This window comes from Carassius gibelio, chromosome A21 (genome assembly GCF_023724105.1).
Source record: "Carassius gibelio isolate Cgi1373 ecotype wild population from Czech Republic chromosome A21, carGib1.2-hapl.c, whole genome shotgun sequence".
Lineage (NCBI taxonomy): Eukaryota > Metazoa > Chordata > Actinopteri > Cypriniformes > Cyprinidae > Carassius > Carassius gibelio.
In genome coordinates, this window is record NC_068391.1 from 4,818,570 (window position 1) to 4,844,101 (window position 25,532).

Consider the following 25,532-nt stretch of genomic DNA (forward strand, 5'->3'; position numbering starts at 1 on the left):
GTGAAGGAAAGATAGAGAAAGAGTATACATTTGTGGCGTTTGAAAGAGGGTATGCATTGATCTATGGAGTAAAGAGCTCTTTGTTCCTGCAACAGAGAGCAGAACATGACACAAGCTAATTAATCACATAGCCTTTAACAAGCCACGGCCTGAGCAAGATTGAATGAGAGAGATATCGAGTGAGACATGGGAATGGGATGAAGAGATAAAAGGAAGTCAGTGAGGTACACAGAGTACACAGAGACATAGCAGTGAAGAAAGTGAAAGTACCAGCTTCATGATGCTCAGGGCATCCAGTTAACATTAATAAACGGTTAATAAAACCCATTAAACAGACGATAAACAGTTAATGAAGAGCTCATGAATTGGTAAAGATAAAGCCTTTGTATTATTTAAATTTGAAATTGCTGTTTTTGTGTTAATATGTGTGTGCAGTTTCAAGCTGGCGTGGATGTTCAAGTGGATGTTTCAGTTCATTATTCAGAAACATGCTGACATGTCTGTAACAATCATGGTTTTGTATTGCAAAAGAATTGTGCATGCTTTGAAATAAACTGTGCATGTCTTAGTCATAGTCATACAAGTTTTTATCATGTTAATTAAAATATAATAAATAAAAATAATAAAGACAATAAATGAGATTGTTGTGGTTTTCCATTCCTTTTAGTTATGTGAAATATACTTAAAAAGTTTTAGTACAAGGACATAACTATGGAAAATAGGCTTGCTAAAATTGCAACTGTTTAAGATTGCAATATTTTTTTTTTTTCATTTTATTTAGGAAATTTGACATTAATAACAAACCAATAAGACAAAATTAATAACACACCTATCTTCAAGCTGCATGATTTTTGGCATCATTCATGTCCATACCACACATTTTGTGGGAAGAAATATACTCTGAAGTTTAATACTTATGGATAGGGGAAAGCAGGCCATTTAACATAAAACTGCACTTTATATACTGTAGTTAACTGCTTATATTCCTATATAATCTATATTTCCTCCATAGCAGAGTAATCTTTCTGAGCAATGGGAGGTTAGTTCTGATTCCAATTAGTGCCAGACCACTAAGTTTAACATCTGTCTGTTTCTGATCTAACCTGTGGTTATGGAGTTTGGTTTTAATCATAATTCTTTGCTGTCATTTCACAGTGAGGTCCAGCAACCCGCAACAAACCTGGAGCAGAAAAATCTAAACAGTCGCTCACATCCCATCACGTCACTCACTGCTCTGGATCTGGGGATTTCATGGACGATCTCAAATGGAGCAGCCAGACATCTGATGGAGATTTTGGAGGCCTTCGTGCCATCATACACTGCTGTCATTTCTTCATCAGCTAATGGATGGCCAGGGTGTAGGTGCTGGTCAGCGTCTCAGTGAGTGATGATGATAGTTGGTGTGGAAATGTAACAGGTTAATTGAGTCTCATTTTATGACTCTGTACTGTGTGAGAGATTAATATATAAAATGGATGCCAGACTCCCTAGAGGTCTGAAAAGGTGGTGTGTCATTGAAAGAGGGGAGGGGCTATTACTCAGTTTCAGTGAGGAAGTGGGGCCAAGACTACTAGTTACTACTAGTTACTGTGTAACTACTACTAGGTACATGTGTGACAATACTTTGATCATGATTTTGAACATTACTTTTATTGCTTTATTAATTTTTTTAATAAAAAATACACTTGTTTTATATACGTATTTTATTAATAAAATATATTTAAATAAAAAATGTGTAATTTAGTTATTTATTTGTTGCTTAAAGTGTGCCAATGCTATCTTAAAAAATGAAATAAAAATGTAGTTAAATTTAAATTTTAATTTTAATTTTAATTTTAATTAATATTTAAATAGCTAAAAAGGTCAAAGCAAAGTATTGTGATTTTGCAAGCAAACACAGTTAATCACTGGTGCACTCACATGTAGAGAAGAATAGCATCTCAGTTCTCAGAGGCCATTTATCTGCTAGCCAATCTCATTATTAAAACAAAGAAATATCTGCTGTACATTATCATGAATCATGAATACTGACTGAAAATCTAACACACATGCACACGCTATTCTCACTCTCAGTCTGTTATCTGTTTCCTACCACTGATCTGAGCCATCCAGCCATAAAAAATTATTCAATTGATTTCTTATGAATAAACCATTAAAACCTTATATTTCAAGACACCTAGCCATTGAGAATGAAGATGGATGGGAGATTAGACATATATACAGTATATAACTAGCAAAAGAGGTGATTTAGCATTGCAGTGGTGGTGTTTAAAGTGTTCTTCCTGACTTTAGTTGCTCACCAAACATATCCAAATGCTGACGTTTTCCTGAGAACAGTAGTGGCATATAACAATGACATAACAGGGAGAGATATCATCTCCACTCACTGTCTGTGGCATGGGTGTGTTTTGCATTCATGTGTGTGTGTTGTGTGTGTGTGAGGGAGAGGTTTGTCCATGTGCAGACCTTTCCTCGCCTCCAGCTCCGGCCGGATAAAGAAAGAGTCCGTTGTGTTGTTTCTGAGACTCTCTTATCTGCTTCTGAAGGACTGTGTGAGTGTTTGAGCTGCGATATAGACAGACACATGATTTTTGCAGAAAAGTATTTGCTGTTGACTGAACATTCAAGGTCAACTGAGAGCAAAAAACCTTCAGATGCCTCTTAAAAATATACACACATTCTCTCCCACTGGAGACTTGAAGTACCGAGAGAGCAACTACTAATGCTTTTAATTTGTGTGTGTGTATACACACACACACACACACACACATATATATATATATTTTTAATGAAGACTTTAAACCCATTCATTGTTGTTGCATGGATATCCTGCTATTCAGATTTTTCTCCGGGGGCAAGTCCAAATAAAACTTTCCTCTGCCATGCTTAAAAACACAATTCAAAGAGCATGGCCTCCTTAAGTTTCCTAATTTAGAGCTGATATTCATAATTTGCTCCAGAGACAAAGAGAACGTATTTGTATTCCCATGAAGGCAAAGAAACATGCTAGAAATCTAAATTGTTTACTTATTTTGATGATTCTCCCATTTAAGGGCATCCATGAAGAATTGCTGCTATCCTGACATCAAGATCAGCTCCAAACTAAAGCTCCTCATTTCCTTGTGTTTGGCTTGGATTGTGCACATTAAAACACTGAGGATGTTTTCACTCTGATTGAGTAATTCTCTATGAAATAAATCTGACAGCGTCATCCACACTAAATATACTAAATATCATTGTGTTTTCACTGAGGAATAAAGCAAATCGGGTGATGCTGCAAACATTTGCATGCCGCAGTTCCCGATCTGGCAGGCCAGAACCTGATTCAGCTCTATAAAATGTCAAAAGAGAGCATTACTCTGCTGTGGGTTTGGGTTTATGCCTGTTCATAATGCTCTTCACTATTATTTGATGAATTACTGCTGTCATGATCAATAAAAATGTACACAAATGTCTCTTTTTAATAACATTTTCTTTATAGCCTACTATTAACTGCAGCAGGGAAATAGTGCTGAGTTTTGTAATTTTATTATAAGACTTATCAGGAAGCCATGTTTATACTAAAATGAATGACCTGATAATTACTCAAATTTTATCTTTTTTTCCTGATACAGGTTTCAGAAAGCATCAGGGCAAGTAAATAATGAAGATTTAATGTTTATTTTTATTTAATTTAATCATTTGTGTTCACTTATTTATGTTTTAACTGAACTCTGCACTATATAAAAAATAAATCTGTAAAATTGACGGTAAACAAATGACAGCTGTGGTTGCCAGAATTTTACCATAAAAAATACGGTAGCAACGTTTAAGGTTTAAAGGTTTAACCAAAATTTACAGTTAAATACTGTAATTTCATTACCTTTATAATCCTAATATACTGTACCAACCTATTGATGCACTGAAATCAGTTTTGTACCTTTGTAATACCCTGATAACCATCAAATGCAGGTGGTGATGAGAAAGTAACATTATTAACCAAAGCCCATCTCAAGCAGCTTTTAGTTATTTACATTTATAGAAGGTGCCCAGTGTCATTCACACAAACACTGAACACCATCATGGTAACACATATGAAACTGAAATAATTCAATTAACATTCATTTAACAAGATTAGTGTAACACACAGCCCTAAGATTCAAAACTGATAAGAAAATAAACAAGAAGAAAAAAACAAAAACAAAAACAAAACCAAACATCAGATTTGAAATGTAACGCAGGGAATTGTGGGAATGTCAATTTACGGTCATTGACTGTAAATAATACAGTCCTTTTCACTTCTAATAACAGTATTCTACCATAAAATGTATGTCCAATACATGTAATGTCCAATACAGATTTTCACAGTATATAGTAGGGGAATTTAACCATTTAACAGGTTTTTACTACAGCATTTTTACAATCTGTTACCGTTAAATTCACGGTAATTTTTTACAGTGTGAGCACTTTCTTAAATGGTCTCAGTTTGATTCACTTTAAGAAAATAAATTTCAAGCCTACACATATCAAACAATCAAAAAACACTGCAGTGAGTGCTATCTTAGTTTATGGGCTATAGGCTATAGAATTACAGTACTTATTAACATTTTAAATTAGCTTTTATTTTTCGGACCTGCAAATGGGTGAAAATTTCTTAAATCAGCATCGGAAATAATTTCTGATAAATTCTGATATTGGAATAGAAATAATTGTAATAATTTTAGTTATCGATGACAACATCAGTATTAAAATGAATATTGTTGCACATCTTCAATCTTGGTTGAGGATGAACCAGAAACAAAAATCAGTGCCCTTGACCGAAGCACTTAACCCCAGGAAGTCTTAGAGGGATTATAAATTATAACATATGACACTCTGGTGTCTGTATGTAGAAGCACAGTTGGAGGACCATAGCTTACTGACAGCTGCTACCCCAACCCAAATACCACAGGAAGAGATGCCAAATAATGAGAGTGAGTTCCCTCTGTTTCATCTAATCTGGGGCTCAGTTATAATCCCTAAACCCTTTGAGGCCTTAACAAGTGCACAAACACATATGTGGCCTGAATGTATGTGTCAGCAGAACATTAGGTCTAGTAGAACTTTGTAGTCCAATGAAAAACCAGTCTCCATGTTCCTTAAATTTTAAAATTCCCTTGTAATTTTTATTTAATAATTACATTTTATTTGTATAAAGTTTTTATTGAGTTTCAGTTTTTATTTATATGTTTTAGTTATTTTAGTATTTCAACTTAAACTACATTTTATTTATATATATATATATATATATATATATATATATATATATATATATATATATAGTACAGACCAAAAGTTTGGACACACCTTCTCATTCAAAGAGTTTTCTTTATTTTCATGACTATGAGAATTGTAGAGTCACACTGAAGGCATCAAAGGCTATTTGAGCAAGAAGGAGAGTGATGGGGAGCTGCGCCAGATGACCTGGCCTCCACAGTCACCGGACCTGAACCCAATCCAGATGGTTTAGGGGTGAGCTGGACCGCAGACAGAAGGCAAAAGATCCAACAAGTGCTAGGCATCTCTCGGGGAACTCCTTCAAGACTGTTGGAAGACCATCTCAGGTGACTACCTCTTAAAGCTCATCAAGAGAAAGCCAAGAGTGTGCAAAGCAGTAATCAAAACAAAAAGTGGCTACTTTGAAGGACCTACAATATGACATATTCAGTTGTTTCACACTTTTTTGTTATGTATATAGTTCCATATATAATTCCACGTGTTAATTCATAGTTTTGATGCATTCAGTGTGAATCTACAATTTTCATAGTCAGAAGGTGTGTCCAAACTTTTGGTCTGTACTGTATACACACACACACACACACACACACACACACCTTTGCATTTTATATTTAATATTATTCCAGTTAATTATTCTTTTGTTTCAAGTAGTGAAAATGTACTTTAGTGAACGATTATAATGTAGCGTAAAAACATCTGTGATGTTACCATGTGTCAATTATTAAAAGCATTTGTTCATTCTCACATGATCTGTTTTTCTGAGAAACTATAGTGTCTTCTCTCTCCTCCTCAAACTATCTGTAGCTCCAGCCAAAACCATAAAGTGCTTTCAGGCACGTCTCTCATCCGCCGCCTGATTCTCTCCATTGGAAGTTTGATTAATTGCAGATTACAGTTTTCAAGGTTTAGTTCTCCATAACATCACTCCACAGTTATTAAATCTCCTCTTGTGTTCCGCAGAGTTAATTCAAATGATTTACAGATGTGACTACTGCCAGAACCACTGGACTACCACACAGAACCAGAGAGAGAAAACCACTCAAAAACAACAAAACACATTAACTGACCAATTATCCACTGACAAGAACTCTAACCACTGCAACAGAAAAAACTCCATTTGAATTCAGTCATATACTGTACATCCTCACTGCAATGTATATATATTGTATACACACACACACAGTCTTTGCTTTCCTGTGATCTCTTGTATATTTACAGATTACCTGAAATAGTTTGAAGTTCACATTATATGCTGGCACTTGTGTTCCCCAGAATGAATTGTGGCATTAAAAAAATCAAGCAGTAATTTTAAATGTTTAAATGTTAAGTCATTAAAAAAATTACAATTACATTCTGACCATGTGCAACTAGTTACTTCCTGATAACACTATTACACCAGGGAGAAAATTAAGCAAATAAGATCCAAGTTCTCAGTCAAAGATAACACTAATTATGAAAATGGAGAACTGTTTACACAGATCCCACAACGCAATACAGTTTCTTCTTTTAGAGATCAGAAATGTGACACCCATCATTACAAAATGTGACACCCATCAAGTAAAATTCTGAAAGCCAGTTAAATATTTTGTAACAAGTTATTGTTAAATGTCATAAAGTTGACATGAAACAAACGTTGCAACTGCCTTTGCTGCCACTATGTGAAAATTTCTTTTGCACAATGCGACCAATTGGTAAAGTTTTTTTTAAGAAGATGTTTTTGACCTAATATTTATGATCCATGAAATGGAAGTTGCAACTAACTTTACTTCTGTATTGTGGTACATTTTAATATGAACTATCAAATAAAAAAATAAAAAACTGTGTTGGTTTTCCATGTAAGCAAGTAATATAACAAGAAGAGCAAGTCACATTTTGATTAAAGATTGCAAAGTCAAAACAAATATAAAAATGCACGGATGAATCATTCACAGTAAGACAAGTGTCATAAAATAGGGTCAGTTTTGATTTCATGGCCTTCGAGGCTTTCTAAACAAAACCCACACAATCCCACAAACCAGAAACTACTCCCACGTCTGTACCAACAGTCTTTTTAATCTGTTTAGAAATACATTTCACAACACCAAGTGCACATTTAACAAAATCCAATTAGAGTTTATTAAATTCAGACATGCTGCATTGACAAAGTTAAAGATTGTATTTCTAAAACTCAGTCAAAACTAAATAAAAAATTATTCTGCTGTTTACAGAGGGCACAAGGATGACAAACTGCTTTAAAACACATTCTAAATGCCGTTAAACTGTTTATACATGACATATGTATCCATATCCATGCATCACAGGCTTTCTTCGCACGACCTGCCTGTTAAAAACATTCTATACATAACCCTGCCCAGTCATTAGAGAGACTCCCAAACATAATTATACACTCTCATTAGCACACAAATCACCCTTTCTCCATTATGATATCATGCTTTACCAGTGCTCTTAGGCTATATGGGCCAAAACACTGAAAGACAATTTTCTGGCACATTCTTAATATGAAAATATACACCACTTTTCCCGCAAGGTGTGTCTTGGTTGCTTGTTATGTTTATAAAATATCATTACAGGTACATGAAACATGAGGTTACGTTATGGTGTTGGTGTGGTTGACATGACAAGCTTTTATTTGTGTTAAAAAGAGCAGGTCACGAAACACTTAACTTAATGATTTGCACATGTCCTAACCAGGAGGGATGCGTAAGACATGGGTCATCAGCAGGATTTCAGAGCAGTGAGATGCCATGGAAGGCAAATCCTATTCTAAATATGTTTTTGTCTAATTTACCTGTTACACTATCTATGCTGTAAACACAATTGATTCATTTGAGATGCAAAATACATTACATTTTAAATATTAAAAACCAAAAACTTTTTTTTTTTACTTAAAACTGATAAAAATGTAAGTTACAAGACAAAATACACTCGTATTAAATCCATAAAAAGGGTTTAGGCAGTAATTCTTCTCAAGTAAAGTTATAGAGTTTTGTGATTATTCGATTTTTTGACAAAATTCTATTTATTTACTTGCATTGTATTATTCAATTTTTTAATGTTATTTATTATTCTTTATTAATTTAATAAATGTATTATATACAACATCTTTATTTTTAATGTTTTTTGCTTTATTGCAGCATACCTGGTTAGGACGGTGTAAATTATGTAAACATTTGTAAGGGCTTTTTAACAGATATTAAAATTAACTTAAAATTCTAGAAGCAGAATCTGCCATTTTTGTCAGACAAACTAAGCAGTCAGGAGGGTAGATTAATGTTGGCTTGAAAAATGGTGTGTGTTGACATTTTTCCAAAGTTGAAACAAGGTATCTTCTGATTTTCATTCATGTTTATTTCATGCTATTACTAGTAAAAAGAGAAAGAGATGATCAATTCGTGTGCCGCTTGAACTGAGGCGCTACAGCGATCTCTCATGAGACATTAAAGAGCCACAAAATGGACAGACAAAATTTGAAAGCTGAGACTTTGTTAGTGTCCTCTTTGCTCCGTGATGTATTTTCCACTGCGTGAGAATATGATTTGTGGCGTGAGAGCGCCGTGGCTTGTCGGACGTAGCAACAGTAACTAAAAGGGGCGGGCGGGTCTTTGCGAAGGGTCAATTGTGAACTCTTTAGAACCTTTCACATGAATTGTATTAGAACCTCATTGGACTTCAGGACAAGTGTTATGTGCTAATAAAGCCCCATTCACACTGCCATTCCGGCAAATACATGGGTAAAGTGTTCTGGGCAATTGTTTATAACGACACGTGACATCAGGGCGTGAATGTGTAATGTACGAGTCGAAAACGCTAGGCACGTTATACTTTAACTGAAGCAAGCGAACGATCTTGGCACGGAAAGTGAGGAACTAACTGATCTCTGCTTCATTACAGTTTGCACATATTCGTCGCGAACGTTGATCTTCCTTCAAAACAGCCGGTAAAAGAGTAGCGCCATAAGGTGCGTCATCACTTCGACACGGCGTTAGATCTGGCTTTTGTTCACACAGCGCTCGTCCCGGGTCGAACCCGGCAATGTTACTAGGTCCCCGACCCGGGTTCAATGCCGGAATCAATCCCGGAAGTGTTTGCTTTCACACAAAAGGCAACTCGGCAATTTTCTGACAATTTGCCAGGTCTGACATGCAGTGTGAAAGGGGCTTATGAAACCCTGTCCTGTTCTTAGGTTAAGTCGCAAAAAAGAAGGAACGTCATACAAATTTTGCAGTAATCATGCTTCAGAATGTCAGTGGAATAGCTTCGTTCCCTGGAGCTCAATGTGAATCATCTGAAAGGGCCTTTAGATTTCATTAGTTGGGATTCTAGATCTTGCATTGAGTTCTAGAGCAACGGTTATGCAATCCCTTTGCTATATAATCTCTAACAAATGGCTATTAAAGTTCATGAGGACCCGATGAACCGTTTCAAGAGAGCGGTTGTCAGTGGAATCAATGAGACCGTTACAATCAGATACACCGGAAAAGGCCATTGCTTCGAGTAGATAAGATTGATAAAGTCTGGTTTCATTTCCTTTCCTGCTCTGCAAAGTTGATGTTGTAGGTGAGCTGGTGTCCACTGTCCCAGGCATACAGAACTTTCTCTTTCGGGTTGTAATCGACTTGTGTGGTGAACCCGTATTCATTAATGAAAGGTAAACGTGGAGAAGCCTCGGCCCCTGTGAGCGTATCATATGCATATGAAACCTCCCCTTCCCTCTGATTGTAAATGTCCACCGCATACAGGACGCCACATATTATGAAGCAGTTCCCGAATGAATTTCGCCGCAGTCTCGTCCTCCATGTGCTCTCTTTTTTGACAGACAGGTCACCAGGATCTAGTCTACTGACTACAATGACCTCGGTCTGTCCGTAGTCATCGTCAACAGATGGGTAAATGACCCAAAGTCCGTTCTCGTCCACGGCGAAGTCGATATCAGAGTGGCCTTTCCACTTCCAAGGTGTGGTGTCTTCGTAGACGACGTCATGGAGCTGAGCCCAGGCGGCTACAAACCGTTGCTTGAGGTCATATTTGATGATGTTCTTGGTGAAGGCACGGTTATAGTAAAACCCTCCTCTGTACACCACATGACCCGTCCCGATCCAGTTATAAGGTAGCTTGTACAAGTTACTCCAACGGCCTGCCAGGCAAAGAGAGAGAAGTTGGTAAATGTTGCTATATTTTTGGAGTAAAGGTGCCCAATCATGAAATTTCGCTGGCAAAGAAGTTAATTTGCTTTTGTCAGTAGTGTAGTAGTTTATAAAGCACAGCGGTTTTCTATTGGTTGATATATATATATATATAATTACAAATCATTATATAAATGTACTTAAAAAAAATAAATAAATAAATAATGTAAATTGCGACCAAACTTAAAGCAGTAAAAAGTTGGTTATCTTGCCTATCTTGCCAAGCAAGTCAAAACTGCCACTGTTGCCCCTGAAAAAAATGTAGTGTATGACTCCCCTGGCTCTTTCTTGAAAGGATATATTTTTAGAAGTCTATTAATACCAGTTTAAACAGTCACACAAACACACACTCACAGAAACGCACATTAAAATCAACTGTAACGTCTTCCAAACTCTTTCTCTTGTTCCAGGGCCAGACTGACACACACACACACACACACTTACACACATATTCACTGAGCAGCACACAACCGGACACAAAAGCAAACTGGCTTGCTCTCAAGCACAGACATCGACACCATTCACATTTACACTTATTCAGAAATCCAAACCTTTTCCAAGGAAAAACCTTTTCATTGTTTCCTTAAAACAATATGAAGACCTTTTAATTCAAAACACTTCTGTGTCTTCTGTGAACTGATCTGTGTCACACAAAAGGTATCGCCCGAAATGTCTTTCATTGTCTCTATCTAGACAGCTGCATTCAATAAATGATTACAGCATTAAGTTGGATGAATTATCTTACACACCCTGTTTAAAGTTGTCCAAGTTCCGGAACTCCACAAGGTTGTTGCCATAGTAATAGTTGGTGACGTAGATTTTGGAGTCCCTGGCGACGGGGTCCTTCATCCATGCGCCCTCATTTCTACCGTAACTGTGCTGTTTGACCGGTAGATCGACCGAGGCCAGCGTCCCTTCACAGCTGTGCTCTTTAACTGCCAATAACACATGAACATCAGCTCAACAACAGCTTCAAAAACACACATGCACCAGGATGTTTGTCTTGGTTTTAGTTTAGGATCATTTTTTGTTATGCTTCTTTTCAACTGTATGAATTTCATTCTAAATACAATCTGATCTCACAGGAAAACGTAACTACTTTGTTATTAGGTGTTGATTCCGTATGAATTTTTAGACAACGTTTAGAAAAAAAGTAGGCATGAAGCTCTCACGCAACCATCACTGTGGCATAAGCAGATCATATGAAATACACTATGAATTCATCTGAAGTAGCTATCAGTTTTTTTTTTTTTTTTTTAGTTTTTTATTGGCATGAGATTGTGTTGAAATCTAACATACCTGTGATGTATGAGTTATTGCTGGTGTTGTCCAGCACTAGTGCAATGGTTGGAGCCGGTCGCTCCTCTCTGTATAGTGTTCTGCTAGTTGTTGTCGGAATCTGGCTTGTTGTTGTTGTTGTGGGAGGAGTGGTTGTTGTTGTAGTTGTTGTCGTGGGCACGGTTGCCGGGGTTGTCTCTGTTGCTAAGGTATCAGAAAATATGGTACTTTCTTTTTCCTCTACCTCTACCTCAAGCAACATGTCTGTTTCATCAGCTCTCTCTTCACCTGAGAAAGAGAAACATAAAAACAGAGAGAGAGACATCAGAATCCCCTCACATATCACACTTAAAGGGATACTCCACCCCAAAATGAAAATTTTGTCATTAATCACTTACCCCCATGTCGTTCTAAAATCTTCGTTCATATTCAGGACACAATTTAAGATATTTTGGATGAAAACCGGGAGGCTTGTGACTGTCCCATTGAATGCCAAGTAAATTACACTGTCAAGGTCCAGAAAAGTATGAAAGACATCTTCAGAATAGTCCATCTGCCATCAGTGGTTCAACCGTAACCTTATGAAGCGACTAGAATACTTTTTGTATGTGAAGAAAACAAAAATAATGACTTTGTTCAACAATTTGTCTCCTCTGTGTCTCTCTGCATCACCATAGTGCAATTTTGGAGAGAATCCACTTAAAAGCAAGCAGTGTACGCACTTCTGTGTCAGCTTCGCTGCATGGATGCAGTGTTTTTCGTTCAAATCAAAGTGTAAATACCAAAACACCAAAATGGTGCTACGCTGATGTGGAGTGACACAGGGGAGACAAATTGTTGAATAAAGTGGTTATTTTTGTTTTCTTCGCATACAAAAATTATTCTTGTTGCTTCATGACATTACGGTTGAACCACTGCTTGCAGATGGACTATTCTGACAATGTCTTTCATACTTTTCTGGACCTTGAGAGTGTAACTTATTTGGCAGTCTATGGGACAGTCACAAGCCTCCCAGATTTCATCCAAAATATCTTAAATTGTGCTCCAAAGACGAACAAAACTTTTAGGGTTTTGGAATGACATGAGGGTAAGTGATTAATGATAAAATTGTAATTTTCATTTTGGGGTGGAGTATCCCTTCAAATGAAAAACACTGAAAACAGAAACTGAACAGCAAAAAAAAACTTCAACTCTTGATAATAAGAAATGTTTTTTTGAGCAGGAAATCAGCGTATACCATGTGACATTGAAGACTGGAGTAATGATGCTAAAAATTCAGCTTTACTGAATCTAAAATAAACTCAATCTACAATCTAACTCAAATAGAAGACAGTTCTCTTAAATTGTTTTTCAGAATATTATTGGTTTTACTGCATTTTTGACAGAAATAAATGCAGCATTGGTAGGCACTTCAAAACAATCTTCATTATTCCAAACGTCTGAGTGGTATTTCATATGAATTGACATATTCTGAAATAATAGACAAGAACAGATTCTAGCCAAGTACAGACTATTTATTTCCTACACCTGCTCTGTGTGGGTATATGAAGTCTCTGGAAACATTGTCATCAAAAAAAAAAAAAAAAACTTGTTGACATGTCAAAGTTTGAGTTTTAAATTAGTTTCTATTAGTCAGAACTTCCAGGACAAGGTGACTCGCATCTAAAAACAAAGTATTTATAAACTGACTGCTCTCCAACAATATAAACACACCTGGTTTCTCATGTCGAGAATGTAACACGCTCAATCGCACCAGGGTTTTTCATATCTTCACCTGCTGGGGTGGCACAGGATTGTGGGAAAGTTATATTTAACGAGAGGCTGGTTTCGATTACTGTACATTAGATCACAGGGTGGGATGACGAAAATAAACTGCATTTAATAGTAAAAGTAATTTATGTTTATTAGAACATATTTACTTGACTTGCCCTCGGTCCGTTGGTTTTTGTATTTACTTTGCATTCCTGTCAGGATAGATCATAATGAATCTCCATCACAACTCTGTTATACATTATCTTAAACCAATCAAACAAATCCAGCCCAATAGCCAAGACGTGCTAACAAAGTTAAATAGACATTTGGTCACAGGAGACACCATATTCAATTTGACATGAACAAAAACAAGGCTTCTGAGGTACAGTTTTCTTTAACTGATGAAACACTGAGAAAAAAGTAGCATCATAATTATAGCTGACAATCAACATTTAGGGAACATGAAGCACAGATTATGAAAATTAGAAGTGACCTAGGATCTAAAGACACTATATACAGTTAGCAACTTATTTTATCCACAATAACATACATCAATGTCAAGTTAAACATTTAATCAGTTCATGCATTCCCTGGTAATCTAAACTTTTTATTTTTTATCTGTAAACCAATACTGCAATGAGACATTTCCAAAATGCTACTGTACAGACTCATCTAAGGGCCATTAGTTTACAGTATTTTATGCTTTAATCAAATTCATTGTGATTGTTTCTAGCGTGCACTGACATAGTTGGGAACACATTAAGGGCTTAAATAGAAAGTGGGGCCCAATATGAATGGAAACACTGTTGCATTGGAGACATTTGGCTGTTTTTGTAGAAACCCTGCAGCCGATATGAATGTCATGTGTGCATCAGAAACTAAAGCTAGTTCATTAGCACATGTTGACTATCATTTCAGACTCTAAAGTCACTCTCTGGCTGGCATCCTACACTAGTATCCTGTTAATGTGAGTGCTGGATCATCAAGTCCCAAGATCCTGGGATCCAGTTTCACTAAGACTCCAGTGTGTTTGTATTTGGCTATAGTTTCGGACCAAAAATATCCCCAAAAGAGAGAGAAATCTGACAAAACCTCCCTCTGGGGACATTCAAGGACATCCTGAAATGGAAAATGTAATCAAAATATCACTTCATCAGGCAGATTTACATAAAGTATATCTCTCTCTGTTAGTATTTTGATCCTATGGAAACGTATTTGCATCTTGGGATAAAACTGTAACAATTCTGACTTTTTTTTTTTGAGAATTACAAGTTTATGTCTCGCAATTGTACGTTATAAATTTTTATTTGTGAATTTACATCTTGCATTTCTGATCTCATTTGTAATTTTTTCTCTGATTTCTAACTTTTTATCTCACAATTTTTAGGGCCCGAGCACTGGTGATGTGAGGACCCTATTGGAATTGCTCCATTTTTTATGTTTTATTGTATTTTTTATATATATATATATTTTTTTTATACTGTGGTCCGTGGTTGAAATAAGCTTCCATATAAAGTATACTGTAAGTTCATTTCACAATTTATTCTGCTCTTAACTTGAACTGTATACTCACATCTGATAACAAATGGGCAGGTTTGTGCATGTGTGTGCACGAGTCGGCATATTAATAACTGTATGCCAGATCTATATAAGAACTTTTTATACTACCAGAAAACAGTTTTGCATTTTCAACAGATGACGTGGTTTTATTGTCTGTTTGTTTACTGTCTATTAGTTTATTGGCGGTGTTGATATGAATGTGTGCACATGTGTTTTAGGTTATGAGAGTATGTCTGTGCTAATATCGAATGAAGTGTGTGTCTAAACTGGCGTGGACACAAGCAGCTGTGCTTCTATGGGGAACACAAAGGAAACAAGTTTGTCTCTATAAGAATGTGTGTTTCTGGGTATGTGTGTGTGTGACATATCAAATCTTTTGTGGGCAAAACTGGTGAACATTTGTATAATGTATTTACTCAATGCCAAGTTCTTTGTGGTTCAGATTGGCTATATAGAAAAGAATTGGCTGTGTCTTACCTTTTTGGTTGCCTGTCTCATCAGTTTTAGTGGCTTTGTAGTATGTGATTCCCCGGATGAGTCCTGGCTGGTTCTGTAATGGTTTGGTTTTACTGGGCAGTTCTGTTTGCTCTGGTTTACCGGGTTTGTTAGGTTTTGTGGTCTCTTTCTTCAGCTTGACTGGCTTTTCCTTTACTGGCTTTGGTGGAGGTTTTCCTTTTTCTGGTTTCTTTGCTGGAAATTTTGAAGCATCTTTGATATTTGTCCCCAGTGTGTCCTACAAACATAATGCATGTCTAACTCAACAGATGTTAGAGATCTCATCCCAAAAACTCCATAAACCCTTACATATTCTCTATGTAATTATATAAGCATGTCTCCTATTACAACTGCACGCAGTGTGCATATTTTTTCTGGACACTCTGCAACAATCTCAAGTTTGACTTCCATTACCAGCATAGCAAATTAACTAGAACTTATTTTTTTTTCTTTTTTTAATATAATCAACTCAAATGGCCGAAGTCAGAGATGAAAGATCATGACCATTACCTGTGCTTTGCTTTTAGGGCCCAAGCCGGTGGAGTCTTTTTGGAGCAGCTGAAGGCCCAGATTGGACAGTTCCTTCTTTATGCTCATCATGATGTCAGAATGGTTCTCATACTGCCGTAGCTGGTTGGTCAGAGTCGCCACACTGTCTCTCACAAAGTCATTCTCCCGGGAGAGGTTCATCTTTATCATCTAGAAGGAATGCACAACTTTAAATCACTAAATGTGTTTGTATATATACAGCAGCATGAACTTAAATGCTCATCTTTCCCTCAAACCGTTATGCTTATAATACAGTGCTACACACTACCATTGTTTGGAATATGTAAGATTTTTCATGTTTTTAATTAATTATCTTATGCTCACAAAAACTGCAGTTATTTGATCAAAAATACACTAAAAATATTATAATATTGTGAAATATTATTAAAGTTTAAAATAAATGTTTTCTATTTCAATATATTTGAAAATGTAATTTATTCCTGTGATGCCAAGCTGAATTTTCAGCATCATTACTCCAGTCTTCAGTGTCACATAATATGCTGATTTGCTGCTAAAGAAACATTTCTGATTATTATCAATGTAGAAAACAGTAGTGTATCTTAATATTTAAAAAATATAACACAAATCAGGATTCTTTAAAGGCTGGATTCAAAGAACATCTTTATATTTGAAGTAATAGAGATCTTTTTTAACATTTTAAATGTCTTGTTTACTGACTTTTGGTCTATTTACTGGATTCTTTCCGAATAAAAGTATCAATTTCTTTGGAAAACTAAATAATCTTTCAACTCCCAAACTTTTGAATGGCAAAAATGCAAAACAGGAGCATTTTCACGAGCAGTCTCAAACTTTATAACTAGGCCTTTGACAATGAACCACAGTGTACTTGCTGGAAATCTTTTGCGGTGCAGATTTCCAGCCCAGCTTTACCTGATAATGAACAAAATTTTATTGAAAATAAAAACAGTACATAAGTTTGACTATTTCATGACTGTGGTTTTCTTCCTTTGGACATTCCTCTCTCTGTCCTGCTATTTTTTACACGTTCATTATTTTCCCATCCCTCAAGGCAAAGTGGAGCAATATAACAGATAATAACTTCAGCCAGAGCATTGTGGGTAGCTACAGAATGTCCTGAGTCCAGTTAAATGTTCACATGTGTATGTTCACACGCACTGGGCAGTACAGTCACACTCACCTCCTCCATGTTATTCATTTGAGACACCACCTTACTGATGTACGAGTGAACTTTTAGAAGGTCCATGCTGAAGAGAGTTCCTTCCAGAAGGTCCACCATGGACTGCAACTGCACACAAAGAGACAGGTGACTTTCAAACATCAGTGGAAAATTAGTTTGGAGGTTAACAAAGCAGATACGGTTTCATGAAACTTCAATAGTTATATAATAACTAATATATTCCTTTCTAATATATTCCAACCAGGTTTACCAGAAAAATGCTGGTCCATCGGCTACACTCTTAAAAATAAAGGTTCTTTATGGGCATTGAAGGTTCCGTAAAGAACCTTTAACATCCAAGGAAACTTTTCATTCCAAAAAGGTCCTTTTTAGTGGAAAATGGTGGAAAAATGCCCTTCATCCTAAGAAAAAAATGGTTCTTCTATGGCCATCCCTTTCTGGAACCTAACAAAATATTTCGGAATGTTCTCTGAAAGTTCAAAATGTAATATATATATAAATAATATATATATATATATATATATATATATATATATATATATATATATATATATATATATATATATATATATATATATAAATAATATATATATATATATATATATATATATATATATATATATATATATATATATATATTTGAACATTAGGTGAACATTCCATTTGATCATTATGCAAACGATAAAGGAATGTTACTTTTAAACATTCTCTCAACATTCTAAAAAAAAGTCACATTTAAAAACGTTAGTCAAACATTTCAGAACAACATTCCATTAATGATTTATAAATAACTTTTTTTTAAATGTTTTTTTAGAACATTTTTTGATAAGATAACATTGAACAAACTTTCTATTGAATGTATGTTTATAGCATTTATTATTGTTTATAAAATTTGTTTTCTGTATTTAAGAGTGAAGACCATAACAAAAACTAGTTTGGATTTAATCAGTTTTTTTTTTCAGCAGAAAAAAAAGTTGAACAGGAGCATTCTTTTCTTCATGAGAGTGAATTCCTCATATGCTTATTGCAGAGAGTTCAGTCGTGTAACAGCTTGACTGTCATGGTTATTTATGGCTTTATGTGGCATCAACAGATATGAAGAAACTTTCAAAACAGATCCACATGTTTGGAGCTAAACAGCACAATATCAGTAAATGTTTGAGGTGGAAATATTAAAACCGTTGTGTTTAACTACTGACTAATTGATTTTGAGGCTTTTAGCAGAGTTGTAGTAATACAGGACCAAACCTGGCTGGATTGTCTTGTGGCTTTCAGTGTGTGTGTGTAATGTGGAGATATGGACGGAAAGAGTGAACCAGACAGGAATGGTGCAGAGGAAAGAGGACAGGTGCTATAAAATCTGCCGTCCCAACATTCTCTAGTGAATCAGTGTGCTGTTAACCTCAAAAAGAGCACTTTCTTTCCTGTTTCTCTTCAAGTTATGTCACAGTTGTGTATCAGTGATGTATTTTTATAGTAGCATATATATAAAATATGTTCTAAGTATGTTTTGCTAATATTCCCATTAAGTTCTGAAAATATTATTTATGAAATTTCAAATTTTTTCTTTTTTTTCCCCTTTATTATGTTTTTTTTTCTTGGTTATATGAATGTTAAGGGAATGTTCCATTTTTATATTTTGTAAACATTATGGGAATGTTACGTTTGAACTACAGTGTTTGCCAGAAGGGCATGAAAGAAATGTAATTATTAAGGTAAGTAACAAGTGAATGAGGCCTACTTTGAGCAGCTCTGGTGCCTGTTTCTTGAGTTTTTCCATCTTCCATTCGTTCTCGCAGGGGTTGAGAGAGGAGGGTGGAGCTGTGCAGGTACATTTACAGTCGGCCCCGGAACTCACCGTCTCCACCGTGTAAAAATCCTCCACGCGCACACTTCCTGTCCGCAGGCGAGCACATGCGTCCCGGGTCAAAGGCCGCATGATGCACTTACAGCGGCAGTCGGATCCCTCTGATGTCATGCGGACTTGTTCCTCCCCGAAGATCTGAAAAGGAAATGGATTGAAAGAGAAGGAAATTACATCATGGCCTACTTCAGTGTCACTTTTGTTCTCTGTAGAGATTAAAATACACTCACCTCACCTAAAAGAGGTCAGTCTCAAATCAACCTAAGGCTTGAGTTTATTGATCAGCACTTTAACTGCTGACTTCTTGACATAAGATATGAAAGTTTGAGGTCAAGAGGTCACCAGTGCCACACGGCAGAATTGAGCCACATGTGCCTCAGTGACCTATGACCTTTCCTCTTCCCAAGCTCCACGTGTCCATTATTACTCAATTACTAAAATGTAATTAGTGTTTAGTCGTAATGGCGAATGAACTTTTGCTGTTAATCATATAAACTCAAATCCAACAACACAGAATCTTTTCTCAACCTTTGAGCTTCAACAGACCAGTCTGAATCAACTAGTCTGTGTTAACATGGATAAATCAGTCTCATGAGCTGTAGAATACACCATCTTTAAGGTGACAGAATTACTGTTCATCTGTCTTCTGGGCCATTATTGTCAGTGGACTGAGTGGAAAACAAGCAGATGGTTTCAACAGAGTGACCTTTGACCTCTAAGAAAAGAAAACCACATCTTACAAAGTGTATGCTAATTCAGATCGATTTGGATGCTGTTTAAAGGAAGTATAAATGCATTTAGTCAATTTCTTGCAGGTATATGTGTGTGTGAGAGGTGGTTTAACATCTTGGATTACTTATATCCTCTCCAGCAAAACTCAGACCTTCTGTAAAAACACATCGAGACACATATCATCACACCCTGCTAGCTTTGGTAATTTAAAGCTTAAGGGAGATCGTATTGCTTGATCTGCACGTCTGATAATGTGGTTGTAAAGAGCATGTGGGTGATTTATGAGCTAACTAGCTGTTCGAACATGTTTTTTATTCTATTGCCCTGCACTTTTATGTGTGTTTGGATTATTCTGAGGCATCAGTTTATTGACAAAGATGGCAGTTTATTCAGAATATAATTAGCCAATGTTATATTACCGTGGATGTAGTCACCCTTTCCCAGCTATTATCTGGCATGTTTAGGATAGCAACCAAAGTCCAAACAAACAGAGGGCAAGTGTCAGCTGTGTTGTGCTAAAATAAGCGAATCCACTCTGATTTCCTCAGCAGGGATGCATTTCTTCCACTGAAATGCTGGCTGCATGACAAATCCCCTAGAATTAATAGCTATATTGAGTTATACAGATCGAACTACTGTATATTGTAGTAATATGTTATTTACACTATATTTAAACATTCTGTAACACAATAAATGTAGCATAGTAGACTAAATGCACTATATTAAAATTCTTATAAAGTCATACATAAAGTCATTATCAACTGAAAATAGTCTTCGCTGCAACTTTTAAATGACATGTGACCCTGGAGCACAAAACCAGTCTTAAGTCACTGGGGTATAGTTTTAGCAATAGCCAAAAAAACATTGTATGGGTCAAAATTATTGATTTTTCTTTTATGGCAAAAATCATTAGTATATTAAGTAAAGATAATGTTCCATGAAGATATTTTGTAAATGTCCTACTGTAAATATATTAAAACTTAATTTTTGATTAGTAATATGCATTGCTAAGAATTCATTTGGACAACTTCAAAAGCGGTTTTCTCAGTATTTTGATTTTTTTGCACCCTCAGATTCCAGATATTTAAATAGTTCTATCTCGGCCAAATATGGTCTAATCCTATTAAACCATACATCAGTGGAAAGTTTATTTATTCAGCTCTCAGATTATTGAAATTGATACTAATGACTGCTTAATAAACATTTCTTATATTAATAACTGTTGTGCTGTTAATAGTTTTGTGTAAACTGTGATATAATTTTTTTCAGTATTTGTTGATAAACAGAAAGTTCAAAAGAACAGCATTTATTTAAATAGATTAAATAGATAGATTTATTGAAATAGATATCGTTTGGAACATTAGCTTTACTGACACTTTTGATCAATTTTATGGATCCTTGCAGAATAAAAGTATTCATTTGTTAAATAAAAGAAATCGTACTGACTCCAAACTTTTGTCTATTCTGTCCAAGCTGAATTAGTATCCACATCTCTCTTTGTTGCCCCATACATCAGCTCTGACTGTGACCACAGGGCCTAACCACCCAACACAGGTGCAGAATGATGATCAACATGACGACTATGCTTCAAACCCCGTGTGGCACACATACATGCACTGATAAATGCACAATCTCTGATTCACACAGCAGCTGACATAACAACTGTGAGAACGCTGAAATGTAAACCTCACAAGGAGAAGACAGATAAAAGTAGAAGAACATGAGAATTCTTCTTACAAGTAAAATCCTGTGTAATCCCATGCTATGGACCGGACTGGCTTGTGCCACCAACGCTGCTGTCCAGCAGAGATGAGGACTGTTTTTAAGTTTTTTTCACTGAGAATCTTCTCAGTTTATTACGTCAAAATAAGAAAAGATGTGATCGCAAATCAATCAGAAAAAAAGGGCATTACATGCAAAATTTTTACATGTAAATCTCTCTAGTCGTGACCAGGGGCGACCTAAGCAAATGCCTCACTCACAAATAAATATTTTTGGTTGCAACTGTGTTAAGTTGCAGTCTGGAGCCCTGTTACATTGAAGTTATGAGCCATATCTAGAGAGCAGAATATTGGAGACTTGGCCAGTCAGTAACCACCTACAAAACATCCTAGTAAAACCATATAACAATGTCCTGGCAACACCCTAATATCATGGCATTGGGCATTGGACAAGTTATTTCTTCTCTTTTTTTTTTTAAGTGAAACACACACATTTTCTTACGCTCAGAACAGGTAACAATTTTGAAAAAAAAAGTGAAAGTGACGTGACATTCAGCCAAGCATGGTGACCCATACTCAGAATTTGTGCTCTGCATTTAACCCATCCGAAGTGCACACACACAGAGCAGTGAACACACACACACGCACGCACGCACACACGCACGCACGCACGCATGCACACACACACACACACAGCAGTGGGCAGCCATTTATGCTGCAGCGCCCGGGGAGCAGTTGGGGGTTCGATGCCTTGCTCAAGGGCACCTAAGTCGTGGTATTGAAGGTGGAGAGAGAACTGTACATGCACTACCCCCACCCACAATTCCTGCCGGCCCAGGACTCAAACTCACAACCTTTCGATTGGGAGTCCGACTCTCTAACCATTAGGCCACGACTTCCCTGGAAGGAAGGAAGGAAGGAATGAAACAAAAAAATCCATCAACAGTGAGGATTGGGGCCCTGTCGTCCTCTCCAGTGAGCCGTGACCTGTGATAAGTGCGGCTCCTGATGTGTCATGACTCCTCAGAGTCGTTTTCTCATGTGCAGTTTTATTCGTGGTAAATCAACCGTTTTAGTCGAAATGACTTTCTCTGTGCACACATCAGCCTTTCATCCGTCCTCCACAGCTGGAAAGGCTTAAAGACAAGCTTCCAATGAAGTGGTAAACAATTCTCATTAGGTGCAATGTGAACAATTGGGGTGAACAACTGAAAAACTTTGAAGATGTTCAAACTTTTAATTGTAACATTAAGGCTAAAGAGCTGTGAAAGAGCAAGGTGTTCTTCTGTGCAGGTAAACACTATTCGAATAAAGTTCGAGCAGCACGGCAGAAAGCTTCAGGAGCAGGATTGAGCATATAAAGGGATTTTAGACTTTAGTGTTATTATTATATTATATTTTTTCTCTCCAGAGCGCGAGACCTTTGACCTCGTGCCCGAGGTGCGTTGCGCGCATTGTGTCTGCCCTGCTGAAGATTTTAATCCAAACACTTTCAAAGCGCCCACCCGTGCGAATAATCACTGAAACTATAAAAACACCAAATCCCAAAGAACTGAACATATCCGCTTTTATTTTGAAAACAAGTCATCCCACAGACTAAACTTCCAACTGATAACGTCATCTCATGCGTGGAGTAGCCTACATAAATAAATAAATAAAATGACTGAACACCAATGTATTTGTATGCAACAGAGTAAAAAAACAAAACAAACAAAAAATAAATAAAAAAAATAATGTTCTATATTTTAATACTTCGCGCAATAAAGAATGAAACTCTTTAGTATGATTAGCATGATTACAGATTAATTAATTAATTCATTTATTTTTGCATGATCTAGTTTTGCAATAATGCCTTTTTTCAATAAATGCACATAAATGCAAAACTAATTCTCAAACTCTGACTCTTTCTTACCTTGTTCAGAGATGATACGTGACTTGACATCATAAGTAAACACGCCACGAGCTCCACTATCCGCCACATCTCGGTCTCTGAACCCCTCTGTGTGAGTGTGTGTGAGATGCGACTACACACCCAACATCATCACCACCACCACGACCAGACCCCCCTCCTCTCTCTCTCCTGTCTCTCTCTCTCTCCCTCTCTCTCTCAACGCAACGCCTCCACCTGCTGGACGCGTGAATCCCTAAAAAAAACGGTACGTAAAAAAAATAATGGTTTAGTAAGCTACTCAAATTGTTTGTATTATAATAAATGCCAAAGTATGTGGTAAATCATATTTAAAAAACATATAAGAAAATCTTCAAAATATTGTATTGTATTTATAATTATCTGATGTATAAGTAAATTTTATTTAACGCTGACCAAAGTTCTCAACAGAGTATTAAAAATAATAATAAAAAATAAATAGAAACCCGATTCCAAAAAAGTTGGGACACTGTACAAATTGTGAATAAAAACAGAATGCAATGATGAGAAAGTTTCACATTTCAATATTTTATTCAGAATACAACATAGATGACATATCAAATGTTTAAACTGAGAAAATCTATCATTTTAAGGGTAAAATAAGTTGATTTTAGATTTCGTGGAATCAACACATCTCAGAAAAGTTGTGACAAGGCCATGTTTGCTACTGTGTGGCATCCCCTCTTCTTTTTTTTTCCTTTTTTTTTTAAAAAAAAAGGGGGACTGAGGAGACAAGTTGCTCCAGTTTAGGAATAGGAATGTTGTCCCATTCTTGTCTAATACAGGCTTCTAGTATTAGGTCTTCTTTGTCGCATCTTCCTCTTTATGATGCGCCAAATGTTTTCTATAGGTGAAAAATCTGGATTGCAGTCTGGCCATTTCAGTACCTGGATCATTCTTCTAAGCAGTCATGATGTCACTGCTCCGGGTGTGTGCACACAGTGTGTGTGTGTGTGTTCACTGCTCTGTGTGTGTGCATTTCGGATGGGTTAAATGCAGAGCACAAATTCTGAGTATGGGTCACCATACTTGGCTGAATGTCACTTTACTTCACTTCACTTATGTTGTAATTGATGCAGTATGTGGTCTGGTCTGTCTAAGGGCCAAAATATCACATCCAGTATGGTTTTCTGGCCTTGACCTTTATACACAGAGATTGTTCCAGATTCTCTGAATCTTTGGATGATATTATACACTGTAGATGATGATAACTTCTAACTCTTTTCAATTTTTCTCTGAGAAACTCCTTTCTGACATTGCTCCACTATTTTTTTTACCACAGCATTGGGGGAATTGGTGATCTTCTGCCCATCTTGACTTCTGAGAGACACTGCCACTCTAAGAGGCTCTTTTTATACCCAATCATGTTGCCAATTGACCTAATAAGTTGCAAATTGGTCATCCAGCTGCTCCTTATATGTACATTTAACTTTTCAGGCCTCTTATTGCTACCTGTCCCAACTTTTTTGGAATGTGTAGCTCTCATGAAATCCGAAATGAGCCAGTATTAGGCATGTCATTTCAAAATGTCTCACTTTCAACATTTGATATGTTATCTATATTCTATTGTGAATAAAGTTAATGAGATTTGTAAAAAAAAATTACTGTAAAAAAATTACTCAATTTGTACAGTGTCCCAACTTTTTTGGAGTTTTTTTCAGGTTTTTAAATAAAAAAAAATAAAATAAGATTAAAATAACATGGAAGACAATATACAAAAAAAAAAAACACAGAACTAAGATATAGGATATTATAGGATCTATTTTAATCATTTTATTTTATTTTCCCACTACAAATAATGAACAAATAAATAAAGAACAAACTTTGTTGTGCACAGAAAAACAACAACAACAAAAACATTTAAATTACATAAAAAAAAAAAATCTACAATATATTTTTGAACATTAAGTGTAGGCTATTTGGAACTAGTTTCATAACTGGCATTAAATATGTGTAATGCACAGTTAATTACAGGTGTGTTGAAGTAAATTACCACAGGGAGGCAGCAGAGGACAATAACACTGTCGTATGACAGCGAACTGCGCTGGCCTCTGTG

The 25,532-nt window shown here is 36.1% G+C and overlaps 1 protein-coding gene across 1 annotated transcript; it reads right to left on the reverse strand.

Annotated features, from left to right (window-relative positions):
- Nucleotides 1-7,288: 7,288 nt before the first annotated feature.
- On the reverse strand, nucleotides 7,289-23,612 carry LOC127941302 (olfactomedin-like protein 2A). Its single transcript, XM_052536228.1, has 8 exons — nucleotides 23,462-23,612; nucleotides 18,974-19,234; nucleotides 17,233-17,340; nucleotides 16,035-16,223; nucleotides 15,507-15,762; nucleotides 11,739-12,005; nucleotides 11,189-11,374; nucleotides 7,289-10,390 (listed from the first exon to the last, which is right to left on the reverse strand). The coding sequence occupies exons 1-8, from the start codon at nucleotides 23,528-23,530 to the stop codon at nucleotides 9,777-9,779; spliced, it is 1,950 nt and encodes a 649-aa protein (XP_052392188.1). The 5' UTR covers nucleotides 23,531-23,612; the 3' UTR covers nucleotides 7,289-9,776.
- Nucleotides 23,613-25,532: the final 1,920 nt, after the last annotated feature.

Bases quoted from the DNA above. Each gene is read 5' to 3' on its own strand.
- LOC127941302 (XM_052536228.1), bottom strand. From the start codon at position 23,530: ATGTGGCGGATAGTGGAGCTCGTGGCGTGTTTACTTATGATGTCAAGT. The intron at 19,235-23,461 runs GTAAGAAAGAGT...TTTCCTTTTCAG, and splicing joins ACGTATCATCTCTGAACAAG to ATCTTCGGGGAGGAACAAGT. The intron at 15,763-16,034 runs GTAATGGTCATG...TTATGTTTGTAG, and splicing joins GCCCTAAAAGCAAAGCACAG to GACACACTGGGGACAAATAT.